The sequence below is a fragment of the Monodelphis domestica genome, chromosome 2 (genome assembly GCF_027887165.1).
Source record: "Monodelphis domestica isolate mMonDom1 chromosome 2, mMonDom1.pri, whole genome shotgun sequence".
NCBI classification, from domain to species: domain Eukaryota; kingdom Metazoa; phylum Chordata; class Mammalia; order Didelphimorphia; family Didelphidae; genus Monodelphis; species Monodelphis domestica.
This window is the reverse complement of record NC_077228.1, coordinates 533,533,405-533,546,735: the sequence shown is the minus strand read 5'-3', so window position 1 is coordinate 533,546,735 and position 13,331 is coordinate 533,533,405. Positions and strand designations below refer to the sequence as shown.

Sequence of the window (13,331 nt, the reverse complement as noted above, 5' to 3'; positions counted from 1 at the left end):
TTACCTTCAGAGCCCTCAAGCTACTCCCTTTTAAAGAAAATTTTCTCTTGTGTCACCTCCCCTAAATTTTCACGTCTACCAATCACAGTAGGCGCTTTTCCTAGGACTGCCCATTCTTAGTTTTAACCACTCTTTAGTTCTCACCTTCTCTGGGTAGATTATATCTTCTGAGTACTTCACACCTCTTTGCTAAGCTTGCCCCTTGTAAGTTGCTTGACCTTTTAGTGATTAATTTGACCTTCATAGTGTCAACATGGAAATCTAGAGATCCCCAGTTTATTTAGTTTGATTGTTGAAACCCCAGGTTTTGACCTCCTCACATGAGAGGTTTCCCCCTGAGGGAAGGTCCCTCTTCACCAGACAATGGACTTCCTGGTAGTTTGGGTAGGACCAGCTAATCCCACTCAATATTAAGCATCCCTTTTGTCCCAATGGTTTCTTCCCCTAGGCTAAGGTCCATTACCAAGGTAGCCCAGCCCTGGGTTTGGTCTTTCCCTTTTGTGTCCACTGTAGGGCATCAGCCCCTCACTGTTATTCCTGTCTATGGAACTCCTCATATTCCTTTCTTACCATTGTAAAGTCAATAAACTGTCTCTCTAATCCTAAACTCCCCAGGTCATCTAGAGTTCTATATAGGTTCCTTAAGTTCTTTTGTTCCTCGGAGTCCATCCTGAGTTGGTGGCACTCCCAGGGGCTAGTGACCAGGGCATCTTGACTCTGTACAGTCTTGGGAAGCAGCTCTGTTGTCCCATTAGTAGCACTAACCCCTTTTTCCCTTGATTAAAGAGTGATTTTGACTATTTAATAGTTCTGTGTTTTTTCTAATTGACAATAGGTACTTAGCACCCTTTTTGTATTAGATCTAAAAATAGAACTAGCTTAAGGTTCTGGCTTCACTTTAAGTAAGAATTAAATACTTTTTCATTGTTTAGTAAGGAGTTTTACAATGTTATCTTCCCCTAAAATATATATATATATATATTTATAACCTCGGCCCAGGTGAGGTTAAAAGGCATTTTGGGAAGTGAGCAAGGACTTTTGGGGAATGGAGTCCAGGGTTCAAATCTCCATTTTTACATTACCTTGTGTGATCATTTGAAAAAAAAAATAATTTTTTTCCAAAGGATCATGAAAACATAATCAATTTAAGGATTACAATAATTCAAGGATAAGAGAATAAAAAGAACAAAATCAATAATAATTTCTGGACACATTGACAAAAGGCCAGTTACGGGGCAGTTCGCTTTGGCATGAAGGTATACATACAAATAAATGTTCAATCAACTACACCCAAAGTTCAATTGGATTTTTTTTGTGTGTGTAGCTTGTGATCTGGTTGCATCTTCATTATGTCTTCTCCAACATTTCAGTTTCTGGATTCAGAGAGGTCGTATCTTTCTTTACCTAAAATTCTTCTTAAAAGGAATTTAAAGTTTGCAATTTAAAATAATAATATTTTTTACATTTCCCCGTGTTGTGGGTGATTGAAAAATACAGGAACACTTAGGGATGCATGGCTGAGGTATGAGGTTTTTGAATCAATTGGCAAGAGAAATTAAAAAGATATCAGAAAAATCCAAATAAGAAAGAAAATTTTCTGGATGAAAATATAGACAATCAAAGTCTTATGTGTAAAAACTCCAAGTAAAAGAAAAATAAATCTATACCACCAAGAATGAGATCCATTTCGTCTTCATATCTGGCCATGATCCACTGTGAGTACAAGCAAATGAATTGAGCAAGGTTACATTTTTCATTGTTAAAGAACAGTAGTCCAAATATGTAGTTATCAAAATCCCGGAAATTCTCAATAGCGCAATTAATTACAATAGCAAACAAACACACTATCGTATTTCACATAAGTTGCTGTATGGCATTTTGTTTTAAAACCTATGAACCGATGGATATTTGTTACAAGTTTTTACAAACGTAGCAAATCTTTCAACCTTGGTATTTAAACATATTTTTAAACAAAGTAAAACTCATTGTGGATTTAGAACGTCATCAAGAAATCTAGATATTCTGGTGGAAGTTAAGTAGTGAGCTGAAAGGTGCTCCTTTTTTGGAGGCTTTTTAGGGATAGAAATGCCTTGAGATTAACTGCCCCAACTTCCATTCACATATGTAGAAATGCAGGAAGATTGGGGATTATAATTGTATTTCACTTCAGCTACTAGAATGGGTCATACACCTCGTGTTAGGGGCAGGCAAAAATGACCAGAGATTGTTAAAAAAAATTCCAAAATCCTTAAAAAACCCTTAAAATCAGTTGCGATATTTAGCACATTAAATTTTCCAAAGGTTGTTATAGCAAGTGTAACCAGTTCTGACGAAGTCCATCTATCCTCTATGTGACAATTTACAAAGTCAAAAATACTAAAGCTGTTTTTTCATATATGGGCTTAATTACAATGATATTTGTTCAATATCCTTATAGGGGAAAAGCAACAGAAATTAACAGTAGTTAAAACTCAGTACATTAAAATGATTCAGTGCACCAGAATAATATTGAATGCAGTAATATATGAATGTAAAATTACAAAGTTAAACTTTAAACAAAGCAATCAGTAAAATGCAATAGAATACAGAGATTTTTATAAACTATCAGAGTCCATTGAAATGCCTTAAAATATATAACCTCCAGTCTTTAAAGTTCCTTGGGTTTGTTATCCATTTAGATGCCTATTGTCGGAAGGCAAATTGAAAAGGGGTAAGCAATGGGTTCCAAGCGATCAGCTCAGGGCCACAGGGCCATGAAGTGTTTCAGACCCGATTTCAACCAAAGACCTCCCGCCTCTAGGCCTGGCTCTCAGTCCCCTGAGGCACTTAGCTGCCTCCCTAAAGTTAGCTAAAAGGTTGTACAGAGCTGATTCTTTTTTTCTGACATGCCGCTGAAGTCAATTAAGGGATCAATGCAATTAAAATATATCCTTGTAAAAATACCATGCTTTTAAGTTCTCACTTGGAAAAAAAAAAAACTTTCTTCTTTCCCTTTTATTCTCTCCTCCTATGAACCGCCATGTGGCCAATACCTCAGTTTTTTACCAGCTAGTCTTGGGTGATGAGTGATCTGCTCTAAGGCTAGGGTTTGTTGGGCCGGCATGTCACCAGGTGTTCTCGATCTGGATCAAACAGCAAATTGGTCTGGTGCGGAGACAGGAAAGCAGGGCCAGGAGCTGGAACAGTCAGAGGTGGTGGGCAGGGCCGGGACCAGGAAAGGGATATCAAACAGGTTCAGATTACAGGCAACAGTAGCTGGGTTGGAAGGGCTGTTACCAGGTGATTGATATTGATTCAAGAAAGTCCGAAGAGGAGGGCTGCCGGCAGGAGCTCGTCAAGTTGGTTTTCCAAAAAAGCATCTTGAAGAAAAGTGACTTAAAAAAAATTTTCTAGGCAGTAGCTATTAAAAGCTGAACTTAGTAGAGAAAAGAATCAGAAGATTGAGATATTTCATTTTCCCGAAGTAGTTGCCAAACTGTAAAGATTAAAATTTAGGGGGAACTGATGCAGGTAGAAATTAGTTTCTCTCTGCAAGGAGTATTATATTTTTAGAGGTTTATTGAAGATTAAAATATAAAGAAAATACAAGTAAGAAAGGCATGTGCTAGGTGGGCCGAGAGGCCCAATTCAATTTCACTCACATCATTAGAGACACGTCTGATCCGAAGCGGAAGTAGAAAAGAGGGCCAGTAGCCTTTACAACCAGGTTAAATACCCCATCTAGCTCTTGGCCCAGGTGTGGTTACAAGGCATCTGACCTTTGTGTGTTCTTGGATGGGCAGGAGAGAAAGACTGATCCAGGTAGGCACTGAACTCATTGAGGAAGGAGAGGGAGGGCCCAGAGGTCAATAGAGAAAGAGCTGCCAAAGCTTAGCCTGGATGGTAGTTTTGTATTGAATGAATTTCAGAGGAGGAGAAATTAGCAAGTGATGGAGGCAGAGTGAGATCTTTGAGTGGCACTTGGAAATGGGGAGGAAACCATCTCCTCCACCTTGACTAGTTAGGGCCTGAGTGAAAGTGCAGCCAGGATTTCATTCACGTCTTTTACCTGTTTTTAATTTATTTTTTAATTTGATTTATCTAAATTTGTTCGTGGTTGGTTCAGATCTCCCACTAGTATAGTTTTATTGTCGATTTCCTCCTTCAATTCTCCTAGTTTCTCCATTAGAAATTTGGGTGCTATACTATTTGGTGCATACATGTTGATTAGTGATATTTCCTCATCTATACGCCGTTTTATCAGGATGTATTTACCTTCCCTATCCCTTTTAATCAGGTCTATTTTTGCTTTGGCTTTGTCAGATATCATGATTGCAACTCGTGCCTTCTTTCTGTCAGTTGAGGCTGTGAATCTTTTTTTTTTTTAATTTTAAACATTATTTTATTTGGTCATTTCCAACTATTATTCATTGGATACAAAAATCATTTTCTTTTTCCCCGTCCCCCCCCACCTCTCCCATAGCTGACGCTTGATTCCACTGGGTATCACATGTGTTCTTGACTCAAACCCATTTCCGTGTTGTTGGTATTTGCATTAGAGTGTTCATTTAGAGTCTCCTCAGTCATATCCCCTCCACCCCTGTAGTCAAACAGTTGCTTTTCTTCGGTGTTTTTACTCCCACAGTTTATCCTCTGCTTGTGGATAGTGTTTTTTAGATCCCTGCAGATTGTTCAGGGACACTGCATTGTCCCTAATGGAGAAGTCCATTACCTTCAATTGTACCACAGTGTATCAGTCTCTGTGTATAACGATTTCCTGGTTCTGCTCCTTTCTCTCTGTATCACTTCCTGGAGGTTGTTCCAGACTCCATGGAATTCCTTCACTTTATTATTCCTTTTAACACAATAGTATTTCATCACCAACATATACCACAATTTGTTCAGCCATTCCTCAGTTGAAGGGCATCCCCTCATTTTCCAATTTTTGGCCACCACAAAGAGCACAGCTATGAATGTTCTTGTACAAGTCTTTTTCCTTATTATCTCTTTGGGGTACAAACCCGGCAGTGCTATGACTGGATCAAAGGGCATACAGTCTTTTATCGCCCTTTGGGTATAGTTCCAAATTGGCCTCCAGAATCGATGGATCAATTGAAAACTCCACCAGCAATGAATTAGTGTCCCTACCTTCCCTATCCCTTTTAATCAGGTCTATTTTTGCTTTGGGTTTGTCAGATATCATGATTGCAACTCCTGCCTTTTTTCTATCAGTTGAGGCTGTGAATCTTAAAATTTCTCAGACCTGTGAATCTTAAAAATTCCCAGACTCTACTTTAGAACATTTGGTTAGGACTATTCCCCATTTTAAAACAATGAAGGGACTTTGGTCAGGAATGTATGTAGGAACTCTAACATTACTCCACCCATACTTAGGCATAATTTAGGGGAAGATAAAGTTGTAAACTCCTGATTGAACAATGAAAAGTCCTCAACCCATACTTAAAGTGAAGAACCCTTCAGCTAGGTTTATTTTTAAATGTAATACAAAAGGGTGCTAAGTACCTATGCAGATCAAATTAATCAAGGCAACTTGCAAAGGATAAGATTAGTCTATTCAGGTGTGAATTTACTCAAAAGTTTCAGTCTACTCAAGTATGAATTAAGAATGGTCATTCCTTTGGAAAACGGCTACTGTGATTGGTAGATGTAGAAATTTAGGGGAGGTGACATAGGAGAAAATTTTCTTTAAAAGGAAGGAGTTGGAGGGCTCTGGAGTTGAATTCAGCTTTGGTAGCTGAGTTGGAGCTGGGACTAGTTGGAGTAGCTGGGTCTCTCTGAACACTAGCGTTTTGCTTGGAAGGATCTTGTGGTGAGTGATAAAAGATTGACTAGTCTCTCTTAAAATGCTCAGGCCTAGGCCATGTTGGCCTTGGCCCTTCATACTATATTTCTCTTATACTCTCCTTTTTCTTAATTCCTTTATTTGTATTAATTAAAATCTCCATAAAACCCAGCTGACTTGGATATTTCATATTTTGGGAATTTTTCCCATGGCGATCACTTTATTTTTTAATATAAAACCAAGACATTAAAATTTATCTTTGCAGTTTTGCCAATTCACAGTCTTTAAACCATATTTTCACAGTCACAGTTTAAGAAAACCACTCTTTTGTCTTTAACAAGGCCCAATAGGTCTTACTCTTACCTTTAATTTTGACCTTGCGAGTATCTACCTGCCTCATGTGTGTTTCCTAAAGACAACATATGGATGGGTTTTGTATTCTAATCCATTCTGCTATTTGTCTATGTTTTATGGGTGAGTTCATCCCATTCACATTCAATGTTATGATTGTCATTTGTGAATTCCCCAGAATTTTGGTATCCTCCCCTAATTCTGACCTTTCTTCTTTTGCTGTTACCTTTTAAACCAGTGGATTACTTTAAATCAGTCCCCCTAGTCCCCTCCCTTGTTGTGCTTCCCTTTCTAGCCCCTCCCTTTTTCTTCCCTTCCCCTCCCCCCTCACCTTCCCTCAGTTTTTGTATTCCCTCCCCCCTACCCCCCTTAGTTTTCCGTTCTCCCTTACCCTGTTGGATAAGATAGAATTCAAGATGCCAATGTATCTAGATGCTCTTCCCTCTCAGAGTTGATTTCACTGAGCGTAAGGTTTAAGTAATACCATTTAGCTTTCTTTTCCTCTCCTTCTTATAAGAGAATTCTTCCCCTCCCCTTACCATATGTATCTTTCTGTGACGATTGTTCTGTTTAATTTATTTCTATATCTTCAAGTATATCTTAATACCATCATTGATTCCCACTCCCTTTTTCTTTATTTTTGTTTTTTTCCCCCTCCAAATCATGTTAGTGCCCCAATCTTTCCCTATGAGTGCCTCTTCTGATTACTCTATTTATGCTTACAATTTTTGAAAGTTATACATACATTTCCCCCAATTGTTAGTACATATAATTTGATCTAATTATGGCTCTTATAGAAGAGAGTTTGAATAAAAGGAGGGGGGGAGCACTTTTCTCCTTTTCCCATTCTTTCATATTACTTTTTCATGTTTCTCTTGCTCTTTGTGTTTGAATGTCATTCTTTCCACTGAATTCTGGTCTTTTCTTTACAAATACTGGGAAATCTTCTATTTTGTCAAATGCCCATGCCATCCCCTGGAAGTATCAAGTCAGTTTTTATGGGTAGCTGAATCTTTGCTGAAGACCCAGTTCTCTTGCCTTACTGAATATTGTGTTCTAGAGTTTGCGATTTTGTAGCATAGCTGCTGCTAGTTCTTGTGTGATACTTATTGGAGCTCCTTTGTATCTGAAGTTTGTTATTTTTTCCTAGCTTTTTATAAGATTTTCTCCTTAGCTTGGAAGCTCTTGAATTTGGCAATTACATTCATGGGGGTTGTCTTTTGGGGATTTAGTATAGAGGGTGTTCTATGAATTCTTTTGATTTCTATTTTGCTTTCTCATTTGAGAACATCAGAGCAGTTGTCTTCGATGATTTCTTGTAGTATGGCATCAAAGTTTTTGTTAATCTCTGGTTTTTCAGGTAGAACAATAATTCTCAAATTGTCTCTCCTCTGTTTTCCTGGTCTGTCACCTTGTCAGTGAGATATTTTATGTTTTCTTCTAATTCATTAATTTTTTGACTTTGCTTTATTAATTCTTGCTGTTTTGCAAGATCATTGTCTTCCAGTTGCTTAATTCTGTTCTTTAAGGACTGGTTTTCCTTTTCAGTATGGTCTGCTCTTCTGTTTAAGGCTTCCAGCTGTACTTTAACATTGTATTAGAAACACTAGCAGTAGCAATTAGAGAAGAAAAAGAAATTGAAGGTGTTGAAATTGGCAAGGAGAAGATCAAGTTATTCCTCTTGCAGATGATAGGATGGTCTACTTAAAGAATCCAAGAGAATCAACCATAAAAGAAGCTAGTCAAAATAATCAACAACTTTAGCAAAGTATACAAAATAAACCCACTTAAGTCATCAGCATTTGTATATATTTCCAACACATCTCAGTAGCAAGAATAGAAAGAGAGATCCCATTCAAAATCACCATAGAAAAAATAAAATACTTAGGAATCTATCTCCCGCCATATGAACACAACTACAAAACACTCTCCACACAACTAAAACTAGACCCGAGCAATTGGAAAAACATTAACTGCTCATGGGTAGGATGAGCCAATATAATAAAGATAACCATCCTACCCAAACTTATCTATTTAGTGCCATACCCATTGAACTTCCAAAAAACTTTTTTTTTTACTGATTTAGAAAAAACCATAACACATTTCATTTGGAAGAACAAAGGATCAAGGATATCCAGGGAAATAATGAAAAAAATACAAAGGAAGGTCACCTTGCAGTCCCAGATCTCAACCTATATTATAAAGCAGCAGTCATCAAAACAATTTGGAACTGGCTAAGAGACAGAAAGGAGGATCAATGGAATAGACTTGGAGTAAGTGAACTCAGAAAGCCAGTGTATGACAAACCCAAAGACCCCAGGTTCTGGGACAAAATCCCACTATTTGACGAAAACTGGAAGAGACAGTATGGGAGAGAGTAGGTTTGAATCAACAACTAACACCCTACACCAAGAAAAACTCAGAATGGGAGAATGAGTTGAATATAAAGAAGGAAACTATAAGTAAACTAAGTGAACACAGAATAGAATACATGTCAGATCTTTGGGAAGGAAAAGACTTTAAAACCAAACAAGACCTAGAAAGAGTCATGAAATATAAAGTAAATAATTTTGATTACATCAAATTAAAAAGGTTTTATACAACCAAAACCAATGCAACCAAAATTAGAAGGGAACCAACAAATTGGGAAACAATTTTTATAACAAAAACCTCTGACAAAGGTCTAATTACTCAGATTTATAAAGAGCTAAATCAATTGTACAAAAAATCAAGCCATTCTCCAATTGATAAATGGCAAGTGTAAGAATTAAAATAGCTGGAGGCCATAAACTGTAGTGATTAAAATAGTGGAAGACTTAAATTGTTGTAGATAAAAGAGTGGATGAGTAAATTGTGACTGCAAAAAATATGGTTTCAAGACAGTGTCTTGTTTTAAATCAATATATAAGGTCGTCGCCAGGGGAAAATTCCCAATTATTCAATATACCCAAGTCAGCTGGGTTTTATAGAGATTTTAATTGAATACAAATGAGGAATTAAGAAAGAGAGAGAGAGAGAAAAAGGTAATAATGAGAAAAGGATAGGCCAGCCATGGCCAGCCCTGGCCAGCCCAGGGCAGCCCTGGCCAACCCAGGCCTAAGCCTTAAGAGAAAGATCAGTCAGTCTTTTATCACTCACCACAAGATTTGTCCAAGCAAGGAGTCAGAGGGACAGAGTCTCCTCAGAGGGAGTTCCAGTCAGAGTCAGCCTCCCTCAGACTGTCTTCAAGAGACTGTCCTCAAGAGACTGTTCCAAGAGACTGTTCATCAACAGACTGTTTTACTTATCAGTTTCTCTTCTCCTTTTAAAGGGAATTTTCTCTTATGTCTTCCCTAAGTTCTCACATCTACCAATCAGAGTAGACGTATTTCAAAGGACAGACCATTCTTAGTTCATACCTACGAAGACTAATCTTTTGAGTAATTCACACCTGAGTAGACTAGAATCTCTGAGTAAGTTCTCACCTCTTTGCTCCTTGTAAGTTCACAAGTTGCCTGACCTTTATAGGTACTTAGCACCCTTTTGTATTAGTCCTAAGAATAGGCATGGCTTAAGAACTTTTTGTCTTACTATAACAATGGGTTTAAGTACTTTCATTGTCCAGCAAAGAGTTTACAACTTTATCTTCCCCTAAGGCATGCTTAAGTATGGTGAAGTAGAGTTCTCACATTCCTGATATTAGTTACTTCATTGTTTAATGTGGGGAATGGTCTTAACCCAACCTTATGAAGTAGGGTCTGAGAATTTTTAAGGTTCATACAAGGGACATGAATATACAATTTTCAGCCAAAGAAATCAAAGCTATTAATAAGCACATGAAAAAGTGTTCTAAACCTCTCATAATCAAAGAGATGCAAATCAAAACAACTCTGAGGTATCACCTCACACCTAGTGGATTGGCTAACATGACAGCTATGGAAAGTAATGAATGCTGGAGGGGATGTGGCAAAGTCGGACATTAATTCATTGATGGTGGAGTTGTGAACTGATCCAACCATTCTGGAGGGCAATTTGGAACTATGCCCAAAGGGCGATAAAAGACGGTCTGCCCTTTGACCCAGCAATAGCACTGCTGGGCTTGTACCCCAAAGAGATAATAAGGAAAAAGACTTGTAGAAGAACATTCATAGCTGCGTTGTTTGTGGTGGCAAAAAATAGAAAATGAGGGGATGCCCTTCAAGTGGGGAATGTCTGGACAAATTGTGGTATATAATGCTGATGGAATACTATTGTGCTCAAAGGAATAATGAACTGGAGGAATTCCATGGAGAATGGAATGACCTCCAGGAATTGATGCAGAGTGAGAGGAGCAGAGCCAGGAGAACATTGTACACAGAGACTGATACACTGTGGTACATTTGAAAGTAAAGGACTTCTCCATTAGTCTCAATGCAATGTCCCTGAACAACCCGAAGGGATCAAGGAGAAAAAAACACTACCCTCAAGCAGAGGACAAACAGTGGCAGTAAAAACACCAAGGAAAGGCAGCAGCTTGACTACAGGGGTGGACAGAATGTGATGGGGAAAAGACTCTAAAATTAACACCCTAGTGCAAAAGGCAATAACATGGAAATGAGTGCTGATCGAGGACACATGTGACACCCAGAGGAATCATTCATCGCCAATGGGAAGGGTGGTGAGGGGGGGGTGGAAAAGAAAAATGATCTTTATTTCTAATGAATAATGTTTGAAATGACTAAATAAAATAAGGTTTAAATATTTTTAAAAAGGAAGAAGAAGAAGAAAGGGCAGCCAGGGCTTGACTGGGTATATTTGGGATGAGAGGTTTTCCCTCTCATTTTGGTTGAAGCAGGAGAACTGCATGTGGAGCCTGGGGCTCAGAGTGCTAAGGAGACAGTAAATGGAAAGAAAAGAAAAGATCTTTTTAAACTGGCTTTTGAAATGCACAGAAATACAGAACCAGAAAGCATTGCTGACCAGCAGGATAGCCTTTAATGCTACATGTGGATTTATTGTTTTAGTTTGTATTTATTTTGTTTGGAATATTTTAATTGGTCGGGAAATGTGTATTGTCCTGATTATGACAGACCTTTGGATGGCTAGCCTTTGTGTACATGGAATTTTGACCAATTTTGCCTTGGATTACAACATAGAGTCCCTCTACGTTTTCTTACTTGCCTGATTTTTCATTTCTTCTTGACTGATCATTTGTAGCCTGCAGACTGAGAGTTCTGGACTTTGCATATGATGCCAGGTTTGTGACATACTGATTGATTTTACCAAATGTTTTTATCTTCCTCTTTTTCATTAAAATTTCTTTTTTTTGATGAGGAATTACTATCTGATAGGGAGAAACGGTTAGAATATTGAGAAACAGAGGTGTTCTGAGAACAGAAGAAATGGATAAAAATTTTATTTTTAACTTTTGAATTCTCAGATAGCTCTTTGAACTCAGCTCTTCATTCTCTCCGTGTTGCAGGGATTCCCGTTTCCAAACTAGATTTGCTCTTCCTGTTGAAGAGAGAAGATGTACAGAATGAAGAGGGAGAAGCTGGGACAGGAGCTTGTATAGGTGAGTCGTCGAAAAGCAGCTGCTCCTTCCGCATTAAATTTTCTTCCTCTCCTTGTAAATTAATGGTCTTGATGGGATCAGTCCTGGGTCTGGGCAATCAGTCAGTAGCATTGATTAAGCATTTCCTATGGTCTGATCCTGAGGATAAAAGAGGGGTGTGGATCCAAGTCCCCTCAATAATTTACTTCCCAGAAAGAGAATGGAAGAGGCAGGCCATGCTGTCAGGAACCTCAATATCTAGAAAAAAAACATAGAAATGGTTTGAGAAGCAGTAGCAGATCATGAACCACACACTCTTAGGTAATCTTGGGAAAAGACAGTGTTTTGGAATGGAAATCCATTTAGTTCAATAGGAAATAAGGGAATGGAAGCATGAGGACATTAACAGATTAAATAAGAGTAGAATTAGGGAGTGAATAATCAAAATAAAATTAACAATGAAAAAACTAATAGCTGTCTTTTACTCAGCCTACTCTGTGCCAGGCATTTTCTAAATCTTATGTGATCCTTATATAAACCTGAGGAGGTCAGGGATATTATGATGTTCATTTTACAGATGAAGAAGCTGAAGCTGACTTGTCCAGGGTCACAGTACTAGGCAGGTTCTGAGGTGGGATTAGAACTCAGGTCTTCCTGACCTTGCTTGGTGTTCTGTCCACTGAACCGCTAGCTGTATTCTCATTTTTAAGTAGAAAACTGAGCGTGCTCATACATATATGATAGAGAAAACAGGAGGTGAATTGTTGAAGTTCTTTTACTGAGGGATGGAAATTCATTCTTTGTTTTTAGCTCCCCAACCAATCAACAAAATGAATTGATTGTTAATATATTTAAAGGTGCAATTTTTTGTTGGCTCATTACAAGTAATGTATTGAATGATAAATTTACATGAAGGTTACTTGTGCATTATATTTTTCCTTTTTTAAAAGTGTTAATGAATAAGCAGCTAGGTGGCTCAGTGGATCAAGAGGCCGACCTTAGAGATAGCTGATTCTGTGTTAATATCTGATATTCGACCCTTCTTAAATGTGGGAATTCATTTAACCCCAATTGCCTGGCCCTTAATGCTCTTCTGTCTTGGAACTGACACTTAATATTGATTTTAAGTCAGAAGGTAAAGGGCTTTAAAAAATGTTTAGCTCTAAAACAACGTTTTTAAGTATAGAATTTCTTCAAACATAACCTTCTCCTTTCTTCCACTGGTAACTGGTTATTCTCTCATTGGAACTCTAGTGAATGGCTAAACAGTGTTGTCCATTAGTGCCTTTGAGAAGCTTCTAGATAGAAGAATAATACCATGAGCAGAGGATGAGTTCTGATCAGAAAACTAGCTTAGCATGGCAATTAGGGGCAATTCAAGGTCTTTTTTGGAGAACAGTGGTGGTGGTCCATAATGGTGTCATAATGGCCTCACTGTGCATGGCTAGCTATCAGGGTTTTCAAAGAGACTGCTACAAGAATGCAAATCCATGGAACATCTTGGTCTAGTGATTTCAGCTTTCATGAGTTGTTATTCCAAGATATCCCAGATATGAAAAAGCTAATCTAGTATAGTCTTAGCCATTCAGTGAAAGCCTGTGGCTTTTTGCCTATGTTATAGTGAAATTACGACTCTGGTCCTTATAATTTAATAAAGTTTATTAGAATTACTTGGATAAGTAAAAG

At 37.9% G+C, this 13,331-nt stretch overlaps 1 protein-coding gene across 2 annotated transcripts in view; it reads left to right on the top strand.

Moving 5' to 3' along the window:
• LOC107651152 (zinc finger protein 665-like) overlaps nt 1-13,331 on the top strand; it is a 70,670-nt gene that overhangs the window by 39,919 nt on the left and 17,420 nt on the right. For both annotated transcript variants that reach the window (XM_056814403.1, XM_056814402.1), the window contains one exon: nt 11,574-11,666. In XM_056814403.1, coding sequence (XP_056670381.1) covers nt 11,574-11,666 — 93 coding nt within the window. The remainder of the gene's footprint in view (nt 1-11,573; nt 11,667-13,331) is intronic.